The sequence below is a fragment of the Triticum dicoccoides genome, chromosome 6B (genome assembly GCF_002162155.2).
Source record: "Triticum dicoccoides isolate Atlit2015 ecotype Zavitan chromosome 6B, WEW_v2.0, whole genome shotgun sequence".
Classification (NCBI taxonomy): Eukaryota; Viridiplantae; Streptophyta; class Magnoliopsida; order Poales; family Poaceae; genus Triticum; species Triticum dicoccoides.
Window position 1 is genome coordinate 717,004,206 of NC_041391.1, and position 18,577 is coordinate 717,022,782.

At 47.2% G+C, this 18,577-nt stretch overlaps 3 protein-coding genes across 4 annotated transcripts in view; all 3 read right to left on the minus strand.

Annotated features, from left to right (window-relative positions):
- Window positions 1-1,321: 1,321 nt before the first annotated feature.
- Window positions 1,322-5,409, minus strand: LOC119321646 (disease resistance protein PIK6-NP-like). The gene is made up of 3 exons (XM_037595238.1): window positions 4,598-5,409; window positions 1,525-3,519; window positions 1,322-1,406 (listed from the first exon to the last, which is right to left on the minus strand). The coding sequence occupies exons 1-3, from the start codon at window positions 5,407-5,409 to the stop codon at window positions 1,322-1,324; spliced, it is 2,892 nt and encodes a 963-aa protein (XP_037451135.1).
- Window positions 5,410-8,939: 3,530 nt separating this feature from the next.
- On the minus strand, window positions 8,940-13,788 carry LOC119325579 (disease resistance protein RGA5-like). The gene is made up of 7 exons (XM_037599308.1): window positions 13,639-13,788; window positions 13,371-13,475; window positions 13,139-13,229; window positions 12,864-12,946; window positions 12,683-12,737; window positions 11,653-12,578; window positions 8,940-11,033 (listed from the first exon to the last, which is right to left on the minus strand). Exons 6-7 carry the CDS (start codon window positions 12,480-12,482, stop codon window positions 9,101-9,103), a joined length of 2,763 nt encoding a protein of 920 aa, XP_037455205.1. The 5' UTR covers window positions 12,483-12,578; window positions 12,683-12,737; window positions 12,864-12,946; window positions 13,139-13,229; window positions 13,371-13,475; window positions 13,639-13,788; the 3' UTR covers window positions 8,940-9,100.
- Window positions 13,789-17,580: 3,792 nt separating this feature from the next.
- Window positions 17,581-18,577, minus strand: part of LOC119325581 (disease resistance protein RGA5-like) — a 5,792-nt gene continuing 4,795 nt past the window's right edge. The window contains exon 6 of one of the 2 annotated variants that reach the window (XM_037599312.1): window positions 17,581-18,200. The gene's annotated coding sequence lies outside the window, so the exon portion shown is untranslated. Of the gene's footprint in view, window positions 18,273-18,577 lie in introns of both variants that reach the window. The other variant, XM_037599311.1, reaches the window with a different exon arrangement.

The window sequence follows — 18,577 nt, forward strand, 5'->3', positions numbered from 1 at the left end:
AAGCACATCCGGGCTGGTCGGTGGACCAATACAGGCCCGTGTTGGATGATGAAATACGTCCGGACTGTGCGGTTGTGGACGGTTTGAGGGTCAACGTTGAAGATGCCCTTACCCTCAACCGTCATGCGGTACAAACAACATGTTTTGAGCCCATTGAACAAGAGAGTGTTGCTGGGTGTCTAAACGTCTGCTACCGAAAGCATCTGTGAAGAATTCACAGAGTTCCGGATGCGATCTTCGAGGACAGCTGGTAGCAAATTGGATGCGCAAATCCGTCAGCATCATCTTCATCCAGGAAACAGAGAGCGTCTCCATTCCTAGATCACCCAGATAAGATGTATCACGAAAGAAGAAGAAGGAAAATAACAATAAACTTGTTGTTGTGTCATCGAGTTGAACAAAGTGCGTAAGTGTGAACAATACAACTCTGTGGTATGCCGAAGTGCAGCGGCCTGCAACTTGCACACTTGTATACATGTGTTTCTGTCCTGGTGAGTTGAATCAGCGGTTCAGTGTTTAACTCGGTTGTGTTGGCAGCTGGGTCTGGGTGCATTCGTTGTGCTAGTCTCTAACTGAAGGCACTTTTCACCCTGTCAGAAAGAGCACACGTTTTTTGAATGAAAACTCTGTAATGGAATTGTCGACTGCAGGAATTAATCTGGTTGCCAACAGCATCGATCAGCCACAACACTCAAGTGCCCAATTGGTCAGTACGGATCTGGTTGCCACTGCAGATGATTAACAGATGGACTGTAAAATCAAAGTTTATTCGACAGTATAACATACCAGGTGGCAGGCATCTATTAAGCTGTTAACAACCGTAAACGGCCATATATAACAACAAATCCAAATTGTTGAGAGAACTAATGAGAAGAAGCAGAGCTAATCAAGTGTTCAGCCCAACTGTAACAAGCGCACAAAAGCTTCCTTGATAAAAGCACGACGACTAAAGGTGGATAAAAGAGCACGACGACTAGAGGTGGATAAAAGAGTACGGCTACAGAATGACGACCTGCCAAAGAGCATGGCAACTACAGAATGACGACGACCTACAGAATGGTCGTCCAACAATATTAAACCATCAACACAGATGACTGATTATTACAGAAAATGCAACTAATCAAACGACCAAAACAATGCCCATGAGGCAGTACAGTAGCAGTCTTAACCAATTCTACAATTTTGTACCACACGGACCACATGAATCAGTAATCTCTGACAGTTTCCTTCCGAGCCAGTTAGCTTAGCACCCAACATGCAACTTAATTTGCTGAGGTAGATTAGTGGTCATTCCACTACCAGTCCAATGCATGTATTGGGGTTAATTGTTGAAGCAAGACTCGCCGCTGGTAATATCCATCAGAATGCCATCATCAAGTGCTGTGCAGCAGCAACCGATTGAAGCACTGCAAATGATTGGGAAAAGTAAGAATTTAAGAGTGAGATATTACAATGCAGAGAGAGAGAGAGAGAGAGAGAGAGAGAGAGAGAGTATACATACATGTGTGCCTGTACTTTATTCACCAATATCGATCAGTCTTTTCCTTGAAGATTAGAGTAAGGTGTTTGTTGGGATGTGCACCGACTGCTCTCTCCAGAGAAGCCTTTACGGCGCCAACAGTACTCTTGTTGATTTTCGAATCTAATTGACATTCGAATGTAAGGAGGCTGGAGAGGTTCTCCATTCCGAAATCCAAAGCACCAGGACTGCTGCTGAGAGTCTCTTTTTCAGAACACCTGTAAAAGACAATCACCAGTTTCTCTAGCTTGGGCATGCATCCTGCTGCAAACACGAGATCCATCCCATCTCCCTGCGCGAAATAATTAAACATGCTCAGGCATTTAAACCCAGCTTCAGCACTGACTGTTAGCCTTCTGTCTTCACAAGGGGTCTGATCTTCCGCTCCTTCGAGATTCAGCATGAGCAGAGCAGGCAAGGCTCCCAGGATGCACAGATCTTCATCCCTGATTCTCTCCACTTGCAAGCGTAACTTCTGAAGGTTGGCTAGTGATTTTACCCAATCAGGAACCTTTGGGAGGAGACAATAAGTAGTCCCAAGTTTTTGGAGGTTAAGCGGTGGGGAAGTGCACCATGCTGTATCCAGTGAGGTGTTGTCGTCAAGAAACTCCATTTTTAGAGAACTAAGGTTATGTGTGCCTAGGTTACGGAGAGAAGAAGCAGTAACTTCAATTTGTTGATATTCCTCAATATCCTCAAAATAAAGGTGCAACTTCCTCAGATTCTTTAGCTGCCCAAGCCCTTCCAGAAATTTATATGACTGGCTGGAGATATCCACACACTTCAAAATCTCGAGTGCTTGCATCTTCGCAATTTGGTCAGGAAATGTAAGACCATTGCCAACTAGTAAGTGTTTCAGTTTTCTAAGATTGACAATACCCGCCGGTAAACTATGTACCTCTGTCTCCCTTATGTCCAACATCTCTAAGCACTGAAGATCTCCGATTTGTTCTGGGAGTTTGCTTACATGTGTCACGGAAATGTTGAGGTACCTTAGCTGAAACAACCTTCCTACATTTGCAAGATGGTGGTTTTCTAACTGTCTGCATCCCCAAATGCCCAATGGATTGCATCCTCCAAAGTCCATACTGCGCAAATGCCTGAACTCCATCATTGAAGGGATTTCCACTATATCCGCAAACACATTAAGTGATCGAACATGGGATAATACTAGGGTCATTGGCATGACATGATTTCCTTCCCCTTGAACTTGCATGGAGAGGCGACGAACTCTTCCTTGTGCCCTGATAGGTAAACTGGGGACACCAATGAAAGTAACAAAGTTCTCTTCGATGGATTTTGATACTATGAAATCAAGAATTGTATCATGAACTCGGCAAGATCGCACTTCACCATATATTCCCAGCTTCACGGGTTGGATCAAACTTCTATTGATGAGCTCATTAAAATACCTCTCTCCTAACTCAAATGCCTTATATATGCTATCTTTGTAAACAAATCCTTCGGCAATCCATCTTCTTATCAAACCCTTCTTCTCAATAATAGAATCTTCTGGGAATATACTCAGATACAAGAGGCACGTTTTCAGATGAGGAGGAAGATCGAAGTAACTAAGTGACAATATCTTAATCATTCCTTTGACACTGGGGTTCCTTTCGAGAGCACGACCAATTGAATCTTTCACTTGGCTCCATCGATGCTCTGTTCTTTCTATGTTAGCCAACAAACTAGATATAGCAATGATTGCCAGTGGCAAGCCATCACACTTTTCCAAGATTTGGCTAGAAACCATTTCAAGTGATGAAGGGCAATCTTCTTCGGAATTGAACAATCTTCTGTGAAACAGTTGTCTTGAGTGCACCATATTAAGAGGCTGTATATTGTAAATATGGCCGCCGATTGATGAACGACACAAGCATGCAACGTCACCCATACGAGTTGTGGTAATTATTACGCCACCATATTCAGTCATGGGGAATGCAAACTTAATAACATTCCACGCATCCACATCCCATATATCATCAATGACAACAAAATACCTGCACAAGGATTCATAGGTGTTACTAGTGTGATTTAATATAAAGGGTGTATAACAAGATAGACAAATAAATACAAGATATTTGAGCATATTGACAACATAATAAGTACTCCTATGTAAGAAAGATACACATGTTAAAATCATTGTTTAAAAAGCATGCCAAGGCATGAGTAGGCGCTAGGCAACAACAGATCACCTAACATGTAATCATTCTTAAACTGTGCTTTGGGAAAATAAAGCACTAGGCAGAGGCAAAATTAGAAACTTTCAGCTAGCACTTTTTTGAACTAGTATATGCTACTCCCTCTGTTTTTGTTTACTCCACATATTAGCTTTAACCTAAGTCAAACTTTATAAAGTTTGACCGAGTTTATTAAAAACAATCTAAACTTTCGCAATAAAAATATATATGATAGTATGAAAATATATTGAATGATGATTATAATGGCGTAGACTTGGTATTGTGGATGTTAATTATTTTTTGTGTAAACTTAGTCAAAGTTTAGAAAGTTTGACCCGAGACGAAGCTAATATGGGAAGTAAATAAAAATAGAGGGAGTACAAATTTAATTCATTCCTGTAATCAATCCTCACTAATTATTTTGAACGGTATAACTCTCCAGAAAAAAATGGTTTAGGGCATGGGAGATTTGGAGCCCAAAAGAATTAGAAAAAAACGCGAGCAAAGTCGATTGTATAGGGAGGAAAATGAACTTTTGCAACAAGGGCTACACAATCAACTCCTTACACTAGGTTATGTCATATACTCAATGGCGGCAGTAGCTTTTTCTTCAAGATGCTACAATATCAAAAGAAAAGAAAAATAACATAATTCCCGAACAGATCTTCATATTATAGGTCATTGTTGGTACTCTTTCCATTTCTTTTCACATGATATCGCCATGATGTTCACTACAAACATTAAAAAAAACACTTTCTAACAACATATGAGAACATATGAACAAGAGTTACATGGAATTGTGTGTTCCTTTTTACAAATTACTGGTAAGGTTTTTATGTAAATTTCCTTAGTTATATATATTGTACGACGACAAGTTGCCATGGAATAGAAATGGTACCTTTTGTATGAAAGGAAGCAACTAATATTGATGATGACTTGCTGAATGCTCCCTGCCTCGGTGTCAGCAAAACATAGACCACTAACTTGACTATGAATAGTTCTCATGATATTCATCATATTTGGATTCCGCGACACAGATAAGAAGGCTCGACATTCAAATCTTTCTTTGAGGTCTTGGTACACTTGGTTTGCAAGAGTTGTTTTGCCCACTCCTCCAGATCCTACGATGGAGACCAGCTTTAGTCTCTCACCTGTTGACGCACCTTCAGTCAATAGTTTGATTACCTCTGACTTGGATTCATCAATTCCAACGAGTTTTGAGGCATGCTCAAAGATAGCAAAAGCTCTAGGGTCAATTGTTGCATTTTTTGTGTTGGAGAAGGCCTGACGTGTATTGTACCTTGCATTCCTCTTGCCTGCTTCAATGACTTGTTTCTTCAAATCTTGGAATATCTTATGGTCAGCCTTCCTCTTCCCCAACTTCCCGAGAATATGCTTGATCTTACTTATGAAGCCATCTGGCCTAACTTCTTTGTTGGTTTCGTCTTGCATGAAGTCATCGATGGAGTCCTCTATATCATAGGAGAGCTCCCGCACAGTGGCCAAGCATACCTTATCTTGCACATTAGGATCCTCCTCCTCCGACATCTTCAGGAGAAAGGCGTGCATGGCGGTAAGCTCATCGGTCAGAGACTTGATTTCACCGCGCACCCCCTTGTGCAGGTTGTACTCGTTCACCAGCAGAGTACCCAACTTCTCCAGGACAGAGTTCAGGGCCCCTGCAGCTGCACTCACCAGAACCCCCTCCATAGTAGGGTAGTGTGTTTCAGTTCGGTTGTCCTGGACGGTACTGTAGCAGGTCAAATGCAACAACAACAATAAGCGTCAAGATTTGTGTCGTCAATCTAGACCCTGAAAATAGAATGAATCAAAGTAAGCCACTAAGCCTAAGCACTCATCAAGTTACAGAGCGATCACATGTCGGCGGAAGACAAAGCTAGGAAGAAGGCTTGAGGATATGAAACCATGACAAGCAAGGGGGAGATGGGATCATACCTACTGGGATCGAACCAGCCGCTAAGGATGGCCGGCTCAGAACTCGACTTTGGCGGCCGCAGAACCAATTCGCTCGAATGCCGGCGTTGCGGAAAGAGGAGGGGAGGAGTGCGCGACTGAGTCAGGATTTTCGCAGTGGTACCACGGTGGAGTGATGTAAGGTAGACGGGGTCGCCGCCGTTTGCCGTGCACACACTCAAGCCAATAGGCTGTTATTAAATTAGCAACAACAATTTCCAGGAACCACCATAGGCATATTGCTCAAGCAAAAGCTGTGTTGTTCCGAGATTGTTGATTAATTAACATTACTTTATATGCTAGCGCTAGCTATCCTCAAAGTAGTGGGGTTAGGACACTCCGCGTGCATTGATCCATGCCTAGTAGTTGCATGTTCGTCCCACGTTGCTCAACCAAAAGTTGTTAACAGTTAATCAATCTTGGATGCTAACTACTCCTCGAAGAATTGGGAAAAGGACGCCAAGTAGCATGCGCTGCCTGCATGTGGTCGCTAATATAATTAAGTTCAAAAGGGCACCGAAATGTGCATCCACGCGTACAGAGACCCAAAGCCATTTGAGAAAAAGGGTTTCCCCCCACTTTATAGATAAAGTATCACCGAACAACCGAATCCTGCTGATACAAACACACACACACACACACCACACACACTCAAGGCTGGATACAAGGACGTTGATAACAGCAACACTACCCGACAAAATCCTAGCCAACATCAGATGAACACAATCAGTACTACTATGATGATGTCGGGGCCCTCAACCGTGGGCGGGCCACCGCGAAGAGGAGAAGCCGAGTAGGACGAACAATGAGCTCCAAAGCGGCGCCTTCAGCAAGGAAACGACACCATCGTGTCGCCACCGCCCAATCCAAGGATTAGAGTTTCCCCCGGAGCACTCCGACGACAAATGAGATGCCGCGACGGCGCCTTCAAGAAGGGGACACGCTGGAACGCCGCCGCCGTCGGCCTGGCAGAGCAGAACGGGTTTTCACCCCGGCCAACACTCATCGTCACCGGATTGGATGAACGACCCACCCCGGTCAACACGCCGCCCACACGACCATGCTGACCGGACAACGCCCGAGCCATGTGCTCCGCCCAAGAGCACCCCGGCTACCACCAACCGGGCCGCCGCCACGGCATCTGAGCCCCACCCTCAACCAGGACACACCGAACGGACGCGGCTGACCAGAACGAAGCGGAAGCTCGCCTTCCACCCCAAAGTCGACACCTTGGCATGATCGGTGACCTCGGCGACCGGATCAGGGCCAGGGGAACTCCGGCGGCCACCCACGGCAGCCGCCAGATGCAACGGAGGGGGCACCCTGCCCCTTCCCGAAGTCCCCTGCCACCACCAGTAGGCCTCGCGCGCACCACCACACCATGGCGCCACCCCGGCCTGACGAGCCCGTCGCTGAGTCCAAAGAAGAGGGAGGGAGCTCACCCGAGTCCGACGCAGACGAACCGCCGCCAGAAGAGCCGTCGTTGCCGCGTGCAGATCGGACAACCACCAGGCCGCAGCAGCGCCGCTGCAGCCCACCCCACTCCGAGGTCAAGACCGACCTCGGCCACCGCCCTGCGCCGCCCGCCGCCATCCAGGAGCCGGATCCGGGAGGATCGGGCCGGATCCGCGCGAGCACGCCACCGCCCAGATCGGGAACCCCGCGGCCGCCACGCCACAAACGAGCTCGCCGCTCGACGTCGCGTCCCCAACAGGCCACCCCGCCGCCGAACTCCGAGCCCGCCGCCGCGCCGCCGGCCCCGCCAAAGCCCGCCGCCCCCACTCGACCGGCCATCTCGCGCCAGCCGCGGAGCACGAGGGGGAGGAAGAAGAGGCCCCGCCGCCGCCCCCACCGGCCGGGCTAGCACTCGATCTCTTGAGAAGACTTAAGGCATTTGTACCAAAGTTCCTCAGATGCTTCGGTAAATGAAAATTGTGCGTCCTTGCTGATCATGCACACTCTTGTTGAATGTGCTCAGAAGGCACTGCTGCACTGCATAACAGGGGCTTCTATTGTTCGCATCAGTAGATCACCAAGCTAAAAACCAGGAACATCACCAAACATGAGAGTTTTCAGCCACAGACATTGTGTGCAGTGGATGTGCCTAAGTTTCAGTCGACATGCCCACTCAGAGTTTCAGTGGATGTGCCTCAGGTTTCAGTTGATAATAAAACCATAAAATTCAAGCAGTATTATCATTCTTGAATGGCAGTTGGCCAATAGCCAATAATGAAGATAGTACAACTGAATAAGCACATGTATGGCACCGAGCAGGATGGGCATGTCAACTGAAACTCTGGAAGTTATTTTCAGAACCATATGAGGAGCAGAAATCTGCTATTGAAGCAGGATGGGCGGCACTGTGGTGGCGTTTCTCTTTTGGGAGCATCGTTTGTGGAGCAGTGTTGGTGGTCAGAGGCAGGAGGTGGAGCGGCTTCGTCTTGCACGGAGCTTCGTGGAGATGTCAAGTCATCCCTGGCCGGCAAGTGCTACGCACGACATCTCCACGAAGCTCTGTGCAAGACGAAGCCGCTCAGATGCAGAGGCCGGGGTGATCCTCCTTCTCTAAAAAAAGATGTAGTATCACTGAAAAAAGGAGGAGGCAAATAACGATCCAAATGCCGTACACGAGTTAATGAGCTTGTTCGCAATGGCAGTAGCCCAGCACTAGTTGCAAGGCATGGTTGAACCTTTGATCTAGAGAGAAGAAATGACAGACAGCCTGACTATGTGCATGAGGCAAGGAAACAGAAATTAAGGAATAGCCTTGTGAATCAATCAAGAAAACTGCTACTTAAGCTAAACATGCCTTCACTGGCAGGGGCTCGGGCGACGGTGAGGCAAAGAGGGGGGATGGAGGAGAGAATGCGGGCACGCGATTTGGTCGCGCATTTGTTTTTGCGTGGCTGCACATACTCTTCCTCTTTCTTGGGTTATGGCAGCCATCGCCTTGCCTTTCTTTTGTTCTTGACGTGCGTTGTCAGGAACTCTGTTTTGTTGCCTTTGCTGTGTTTGTTGCAAATCCTGATATACCTCCTTGTCGCTGCGACATTGTGGCTACCACGCACTTGCTGGGGGCTGATGGTTTTTACTAATTCGTTAATTTTTCTCCCTTTCTCGCTTGTCCCACAGATGTCAGCACAAAACTAAACTGTGAGATCTTGGGCAGCTCGATAAGATTCTCAGACATGCACAGACCAGGGAAGGGCATGGTTCTTCACAAGCCTTCCGTACAGGGGATGTTCCACAGATTTGCAAAAAGCATAACGATTGTCGTCCAAGTTATTAAATGGCTAAAGACACAATGAAGTAGTATAAAACGTACAAAAATTGTAGTATTACAATAAAAGAAAAACAGTGCTCACGCAACACACTACATAGGTACACAGTTCCACTTCAGAGTTAAGATATGCATACAACAAGGAAACTATGCCCATGATGGACAGAACCACATGCCCAACTCAAGGGTGGGGCGGTTGGGATGGTTGTCTGCTGCACACCTAATTGCAGCCTCCGCTTTGTCATATGCTTCTCGGGTGACGGACCCATCGGTGAATTCTCTGAACCAAACACGGAGCTCCTGGAGAGAAGGGAGGTTCTCCAAGCCCAAGCTATCATGGAGAGATGGGAGGATTGCCAAACCCAAGCTAAATACATCCTCAACGTAACAATCAAATTGAAGGGTATGTACCTTGGGCATAACTCCTGGTCCGAACATATTCCCCCCTGTGGGAAGTACCCACAACTGACAGTCCCGCAGGCACTGGAAAGTACCAGCACTGATCACCGGCCACTGTTCCCTTTTTTCATCCCAGATATTCTTGTAGCCACTCAGCTGGAGGGATTGCAAAGAAGGAAAGGAACCAAGTATGTCAAGATCCTCCTGCCGCAGGTGGCCCAGCTCCATATCTATGATCGACAGCTCCCGAAGATTTGACGGGCTGATCCACGACGGCAGATAGGAGAAGGATCCAAATGATGAACCAAATCTACGGAGGTTGCGAGGAGGGGATGTCCAGTCTTCCCCAAAGAAATCCAAAGATACACAACCAAAAAAGCTGCCTCTCAGAATTAAGCTCTGCAAATTCTCCAGGTGACATAGAGACTCCAAAAGCCAACCCTTCAAGCTCTCGTCAGGCATATCTTCGAAAGAGATACCAAGAACCCTCAGTTTAGTCAAATGCCTTAGCTCTTTGGCAACGTGCGGAGACTCAGACAAGCTGATCACTGACAACTCTTGCAGACACTCCAGTTCCCTAACCACACCTGGCCTGAATTTGATTTTGAAGTGACGGCCAACTCTTAAGCATATCAGATGTTTTAGCTGACCAATTTGGATCGCCAATAAGAGCTCACTGAGGTATACATCTCCCAACGCAAGATATCTCAATTGGCATAAACTCCCGAGATGCTCAAGTAATTCATGGTGTTGCTCCACAAGATAGCAGTCCTCCAAATCCAATAGACGTAATTGATGGGAAAAAGAAAGGGGTGACATTTTGTCAACCCTGCCACCCGACACAGTAAGTGACCTCATGTGGGACAATATCAATCTCCCCTGAGGCATCTCAACATCCTGGAGTTGCAGAAATAACCTGCGGACCTTACTTGTTATCGCAGCTGATTTGCCCTTCTTATCATGCAATACAGTACAAAAGTTTTCTTCAATAGAAATGGAGCTGATAAATTCCAGAACCAAGTCATGCACACGGCAAGCCGTTGTCCTGCCATAACTATAGGAGTCCACCGCTTGGATCAAGCCTCTGTTTATGAGCTCGGTGAGGTAGCTCTCACCAAGCTCAAATAAGTACTCATCCTGTACACCATTAAGAAAACCTTCACATATCCACCTCCATATCAATCTGTCTCCTTGAATAATGTAGTCTTCAGGAAATATACTCAGATACAGCAAGCAAGTTTTTAGATGGATAGGTAGATGGTGATAGCTAAGGGCCAATATCTTTCTCATCTTCTTCACATCAGGACTGTTGTCAAGTCCAGCACCGATAGAATCACACAACTTGTTCCACTCCCTTTTATTCCCTTCCCGACTGGCCAATAAACCAGCAATGGTGATGATAGCCAATGGCACACCGCCACATTTCTTCAGGAGAGTTTCAGATACTTCGACCAAATCATCTGGACAGTCATTACTAATACCAAAAATTCTTCCAAAGAATAATATTTTGGATGTCTCATCAGGGAGGGGTTTAAGCTCATAGGCGCCACCAACTTTACGTGCAACGTCGCGATCACGGGTTGTTGTGATTACTCTATTCTCATAATGATTATCAGCTAGAGCACATCGGATCACTTCCCAATGTTTTATGTCCCATATGTCATCTATGACAATAAGATACCTGCCCATATTGTAACGCAAGATTTCACACATTAGTAAATAGTGCCGACAAGAATCTCCTTGCAAGGTCAATGCATAGGACTTATATGTGCAATACTTATGGCACATCTAGACGTGCTTTAGCAAAACTGATAGAAAATTTACCCTTGTACTAAAGCAGCGACAAGTAATGTGAAACAACAGGAGTAGTAAAAATTGGTATAATATGTGTAGTAATTTTTCGAACTACATATTTTCACTAAGTCACCAGTATACTATATTGTTTCAAAATTACTATATTTTGAACACAATGATACTACAATTGGTACATTGCTTTACTAGGTTGTGGAATATAAGCTATTCACACTCAGCCACGCAATTTGTATACTACATGGTAGTTCATAATATGAGGGTATTTTTCCTATATAAACATAGGGGCACAATGTATTTCTATATACATGGAGCACAAAATATCTTATTTTTTCCCCTCTAGTGGAAACAATATGCACGCACGCACATAAACAACAACAAAACTATTTTTATGATAAGTTTATTGTCAAGTTTTCATGTGAAACAAGAATAACTAAAATTATACATCAAGGCACAATGAGTGAGTAGATAAACACAGGCAGTTATTGTACCTTTTGTCTGCTAGGAAATCTTTGATCTTGTCGATGAGTTGTTCTATGCACCCTGCTTCGGTGCCAGGATAGCTTATACCAGTAATTTCACTAAGGATAGTTCTGAGGATTTTCATCAAGTCTGGGTTCTGTGACACCGATATGAAAGCTCGATACTGAAATTCCCCCTTGAGGTCTTGATACACTTGGTTTGCAAGAGTTGTCTTCCCCATTCCTCCAAATCCAACAATGGAGACTATCTTCAGTTGTTGTTGCCTTGGCACTTGTCCATTTTCTTCGCCTAATAGCTTGATTATCTCGGCTTTGGTTTCATCAATTCCAACGAGTTTTGATGCATGCTCGAATCTAGCAAGAATTCTAGGGTCTACAACTTCATTTTTGGTGCTAGAGAAGGTTTGACGACCCTTGTACCTTGCATTCCTGTCACCCACCTCTTTGATTTGTTTCTTCAGATCTTGGATCTCCTTGCCAATCCGACGGCGAGCCTTCATCTTCCCCAACTTCCCTAGGGAGTTCTTGACCTTCTCAATGAAGCCATCTGGCTTTTCGTCCTTGTCACCAACGCTTTGCATGAAGTCGTCGATGGCGTCCTCCATGTCATAGGACAGTTCCCGCACCTCATTCATCCAAACTTTATCCTGCACATCGGGATCCTCATCCTCAGACATCTTGAGGAGAAAAGCCTCCATGGCGGCAAGCTCATGAGTGAGGGACTTGATCTCCCTTCGAACTGTCTTGAAGCGCTTGTACTCGTTGCCGAGCAGAGTGGTCAGCTTCCCTATGACAGGTTTGAGGACCCCCGTCGCCACACTGACGAGAGCTGCCTCCATGGCCACGCTTGCTCAGAGCTCGGCCAGTCAAAAATGTGCGTGGAGGTCAGGTTCCTGAATGCACTGACAGTAAACAGCTAGCTACGAATCGACAAGCTGAAAAAGAGGAGAGCATGGGTTAGTAGACTGCTACAGATCTAGCTACAGATGGAACCTGAATTTTTAGTTATGTGGGAGACATATGTAGGGAGATGGGTAACCTGATGGAGTCGTCTCGGTCGTTGAAGAGTGGATTATTTCCTTGGTTTCGTGGACCTGGACCCGAAAGAGAATGGATTCAAGGAGGTGAGACCAAGCATTGCTGCACCAAACCAGCTACAGATTGCTGGACCTGAATTTTTACTTGTGTGGGAGACAGGAGGGAGATGCATGGGTTCATACCAGATTGTCACCACAGCTCGCTCGATTCGTAGTGCAGTGCTCGAGATGGATTTGATTTATTCTCCGCGTCGTGGATCTGAACCCTGAAAGAAGATATATAGATTAACAGAGGTGAAGGACGAGCATTGCTGCACCAAAAATGGCCATGCTATCTCAGAGCTCGGCCAGTCAAAAATGTGTGTGGTTGCAGAATGCACTGACAGTAAACAGCTAACTACAAATGGACAACCTGAAAAAGAGGAGGGATTATTACACTGAGTTTCATTGGTTCATACCTGATTATCGTGCCACCTCGCTTGGTTCGTATAGTGTTGGCCACGCGCACTGACAGTGAACAGTGCTCTTGTGGTGGTCGTGGATCTGGACCTGAAAGTGAATGGATTCAGGGGGTGAGCCCGACCATTGCTGAACCAAACGAGCTACAGAGCGTCCGCAGTCCAATGCGCGGCGCTGACGGAGGCATACGAGGAGATCGAAGCAGGTAGCGAGCTGACGACGGGGCCGTACCTCAAAGGATGAATACGGCCGCGGCGAGGAGAAGGGGGGCGCGAGACGGTCGACGTGCCAGGTGAACAGTAGATTGATTATTTCCTCGGCGGCGTCGATCTGGATCTGCAAGAAAGAAATTGGATTCCCGGTGGTGAGCCCAAGCGTTGCTGCGCCGAACGAGCTACGGACCGACCTCGTGTCGGCGGGTGCCAATGCGCGCCGGCGCTGGCGGCGTCATACTACAAAGAGATGCAAGCAGGGCAAGTGGGGATTCTCGTACTCGTACCTAGCTAGCACTAGCAGGATGGATCTGCCGCTGAATGGCGGGCTGCGGCGACCCTCGGCGGCTTTCCCTGCGAGGAGAAGCTCGGACGACGCCGGCGACGCGTGCACGGCGAGGCGCAGGAGTGAGAGTGGCAGCAGGAAGTGGGAGTGAGAGGAGAGGAGAAGGGGATGGATGGGTCTGCTCGGCAACGCGTAAACAACGACCGACCAGCAAAGAAAGAAGGGTCGTCGCCAAGTCGTCGTCCCTCTCTCTGTTCCGTGGGCCCAAAACCACGTGGCCCAATAGAGTGTGTCGGATCTCTCATGCGCCAAAAAAAAAAACAGATTTTTAAAAATCTTTTTAGGCACCGTCATTTTTGCATCTAGGAGTAATTTAGAGTACCAATTACTGCGAAGAAAACAAGAATTCGCTACCCCTAATTAACTTCGCCTGAAGAAAGAAGTTTCTACTTTTCTGGACCAAGATGCGGATCAGTTCATCGGTATTGTTGCACATCATGATTCAACAACGGGTACTCACGCTTCTGCCGTCATCGACAACGCTGATCCGTTGTGTGTACGCCCTCATCAAACTTGCGGCTACGCGAAGCTAATGTGTGTTTTGTGTGTGTGTGCGCGCGCGCGCGCGTGTTGCGTGAGCGCTCCGGCGGCCCGTGGAGACCCACGGCTCCGGCGGCCCGTCTGATTGGGCTGCCCCGGCGATGATGTTGGCTGACCCAATGATCCGCGCCCCGACCGAGGTGGAGCTCCTTGCGTGTGGATTGGCATCGGGGATGTCCGGTCCTGACCGACGGTGGTTCCGCTCTGACGTTTTCCGTGTCCGGCTGCCTGTCCTTTGTCGTCATGTTGCGTTGTTGGTTGTGGTGGGTTCATCTTGGATGTCGGGGTGGCGACCCTGGATGGTGAGGCTGCACGGGTGGCTCTACGGCGGGCGGCATGGCAGCGGTGGTGGCGCCTTCTCTTGGCTATGTGGGTAGCAAGGGGAGGGGTGGTGGGTGGCCCTGGTGGCGTCATGTCTTCGTCAATGGCGCTCCCCTGGTCTGGATCTGGAGGCCTAGAGCAAAGGCCGTGGCTTCCCCTCTTGGGGTGGGCCAGCAACGTTGAGTCCGCAGGTGGCGCTTGTGCGGGTCCAAGCGAAAGCTCTGCGCTCCGGCGCCGGCAACGACGGCACCTACGGATGTCGCTTCCCTCTTGGGGGCATTGCTTTGGGGCCCCTAAAGGTGCCAGGGGTCCGGGGTGAAAGTCCTAGCCCACCTCTTGGACTCGACGACGGTGGCGCTCGGTGTCATCACCCTCTTGAGGGCGTCGTTGTGGACCTCGGTTCCTCTCGGTTGCAGATGGCTTTGGCGTCGGGTTTGCTGTCTCGCTGGCATAGTGCATCCTTGCTCCTGGCGAGGGGAGGTGTCAATGACCGCCTATCATTTAGACGTGTCCTCGTGGTCTCCGTTCTCGGTCCTTGCCGTCTCTTGGCAGGAGCGGCGCTCCATGGCCCGGAGCGAGGGGGTTGTCTGGACGATGAGTCGGCCCTCTCCGGAGATGGCTCGGTGTGTTCGGGTCCTCGTTGCACGGTGGTTTCTCCTGGCGGCGCGGCTCCGATCCTCTCTAGTTGTCTTGGTAGTAGTGTGTTAGGAGTGGCCTATCCCGCTCTTCATGTTTGGCGTAGGGTTAGTGGCACTTGTGCCATTTGCCTGCTGCCTTTTTATCTTTCGTTTCGACCTGCTTGTATGAGGGTGCTCCGATCCTCTCTAGTTGTCTTGGTAGTAGTGTGTTAGGAGTGGCCTATCCTACTCTTCATGTTTGGCGTAGGGTTAGTGGCACTTGTGCCATTTGCCTACTGCCTTTTTTATCTTTCGTTTCGACCTGCTTGTACGAGGGTTTCCTCACTACTACGCATCGTTCGGCCGTTTGTGCCTTTGTTTATAAAGGGGGGCGAAAGACTGTTTCGAGATGGTAGTCCGGTTGCGTATTTTAGTGGGATAACAGATGTGTCACGCCAGATGGTGAAACCGGTTAAGCTGTCTTGGTGAAAGTTGTATAAATAGAAACTTAGGTCTTGTTCGGAGTCACACCAGCTCCTAAAAATACGAGGAGCTGCGGAGCATCTATTTCCCAGCCCCGTGCTTTTTAACTCAAGCTCCGGAAGCGGAGTGGTAGAGTGGCGGGTCTTCGAACAGGGGCTTAAGATCGGGTACTTGCATACAAGATTTATTCCATTATTGGATTGGACAAAAACGGAGAGCAACGGAGGCGCGCGGAAACACAATAACAGAAAAGGAGAAGAAGGAAACATAAGAACGACATGCCATGCCACACGCAACCAACGTCTGTCACCGAATTCCTGGATTAGGCAGCCAGGGTCATGGTATGGCTTGATTCTTGATTGTATGCTGACAACTGAAACAACTGTGTAAGCAGGAATTTGTGCAAGCACCACCCCAAATCTTTTGAGAAAACATTTTCGGGAAAAATCAAAACATTTCCTCAAAAAATGCGATTTTTGAAAGGAGAAAGCCGCGTGCACATATGAAACTCCAGAACAAAACACTTTTAAAAATAATAATTATTATGATTAATTTTTGATAAACACAAACAAGTTTTTCGAAAATCTGAACAAGTATTTTAATAGTGATTTTTGAAAAGCATGAATATTTTTTAAAGGAGAACAAATTTTGAATTGTGAACAATTTTTTTGTAAACATGAACATTTTTAGAATTTTCAAACAAAATTTTTAAATGGAATTTTTTTAAAAAATAACGAACAAATTTTGAATTTTTAGAACAAATTGTAAAATGGAGAACAATTTTGAAAATCCCAAACAAATTTGAAATGTGAACAATTTTTTAATACGTGAACAAAAATTTGAAAAATAAGAACATTTTTTGAAATCTGTGAACAAATTTTAAAAACAGGCATTTTTTGAAATCCATGACAAAAATTTGAAACCAGAAACATTTTTTGAATTTATGAATTTTTTTTGTAAAATGGGAACATTTTATGAATTTTTGAACAAAATCTGAAAAACAGGATTTTTTTTTGAAATTCGGTTTTTTTTTAAATAAACTTGAAAAGAAAAAAAGGAAAAAGAAAAAAACAGAAAAAAGTAAAAAGAAAAGAAACAGAAAAAAAGAAAAAAGAAAAAGAAGAGAAATAGAAAAAAGAAAAACGAAATAGAAACTGAAAATGAAAAAGCCGGTTGAGGAACCTTCTTGAAGGTTCACAAAACCGAAAAAAACCGGCTGGGAAACCGGTGTCTGCTGTAAAACGGGCCGGCCCACTCGGTCGCTCTCTCACACCTCCCCTATGCGAAGCGTCGACAGCTTGCCGCAGCGAGCGGCAAGTAGGAGTTTCTGGTTGATGATGCTTGTCAGTCAGGGTGGGTGGATGGCACGAGCAAGCTTTTCGGCCCGCTCGTGGCCCGTTAAGGACCGGACCATACAGTCCAGGCCCGATGGAAAAACTGGACCGGTCCGGGCTGCAGTTTTCGGCACGAGAAAATGTCGGTCTGGTCCGGTATTTAACCGAGCCGCTCGGTCGGACCAAGAACACGCAGTCACCGCCGCCGCCGTTCCTCGTCTTCGTGGCCACCGACAGCCCCCATGTGAACCATCATGTCCCCGCGCTTCCCCTCTCATCCCTTCCTCAGCTCCCAGTGTGCCATAGCCTCTTGGCGCAGCTCGCCATTGTTGCCATACGTGCACCGCCGCCGATCTGAAGTTCTCGACCATGGAGTCGACCCCAAACCTGGCACCAATTCCTCCCATGGCGACATCACGTACACCGGCTACCAACTGCCCCAGGTAGGAAAACGCCTCGCCGGCACTACCAGGAATAACTGGGCATGATCCAAACGCTCTAAAGGTGAAGCCACCGCTGCTGTTCGAGGAGTCCCTCTGTGCTCGTTGGGATTTCTCAAGCACTTCAATTTCGTCAGTTTCGTCAGTGTAAGAAGGAGCAATAGGAGGGAAATATGTCATATGTTCATGTATCTGTCGAGTGTTACAGATGTACAGAGAAGAGGAGGATGCAGGTGCAGCCACTACGCTAACAATCTCCGTAAATAACTCATCTGGATAAGCTTGTGCGATCATGCACTAGAGACGAGGACCGGTAGTTACGGAGAGAGAGAGAGAGCTACGCTGGTTCTGTTCCAACAGGTTCAGAAAATTCAGTTTGTTTGTTTCGCCGAAGTTTCAGTTGTTAGCTAATTTCTGGCGCGCGTCGTCCACTTCGTCACATCAGTCATGCACGTAGCCCACCTCGCCGCTGCATCGCACACATCGACGCCGGTGGTTGTTGGCCGGTCCATTCGGTCCAGTCGGTCTGGCTCGGGCTTTGTCAGCGCCGGTCCGGTCCCCCAAAACAGGACCGCTCGCCTGCTCGGTCCGGTCCGGTCTGGCCTGCCGGCGGCCGGTCCAAACGACGGCTCGAACCGGAACTGTGACTGGCCCGGACCGTGTCCACCCTGACTTGTTAGCTGTCACAGCCGAGGCTCTGACCGGGATCCTTTGGCCCGATCAGGAGTCAGCGATTTCGATGCCTAACACCATCAGCATCATCTTCATCTTCAGTGAAAGAGAGCATCCAAACACATCAGCCAAAACACGGAGGACAGAAATAATCATCTTCATGAAGAACTGCAAATGGTCAATCCGTAAGCATATATAACAGCGTCCAATCTAAATATCGTTGAGAAAAATAGAGGACCATAACTACAAGTGCTTTGTTCAAGAATTTACAACAGTGACACCTCTGTCTGGCTTACGGCCCATCAAAATTTTAAAATGGCCCTTCGACACCTCTCTCTGGCTTGCTTGAGAACAGCGCAAGTAAAGCAGAGAGGCTTTCTCATCAAAAAAGAAAAAAAAAAGTAAAGCAGAGAGGCAATGGCGGTACAACCAATAGCCAACTTAAAATAACTCTCGGCAGGGTAAATTCAATA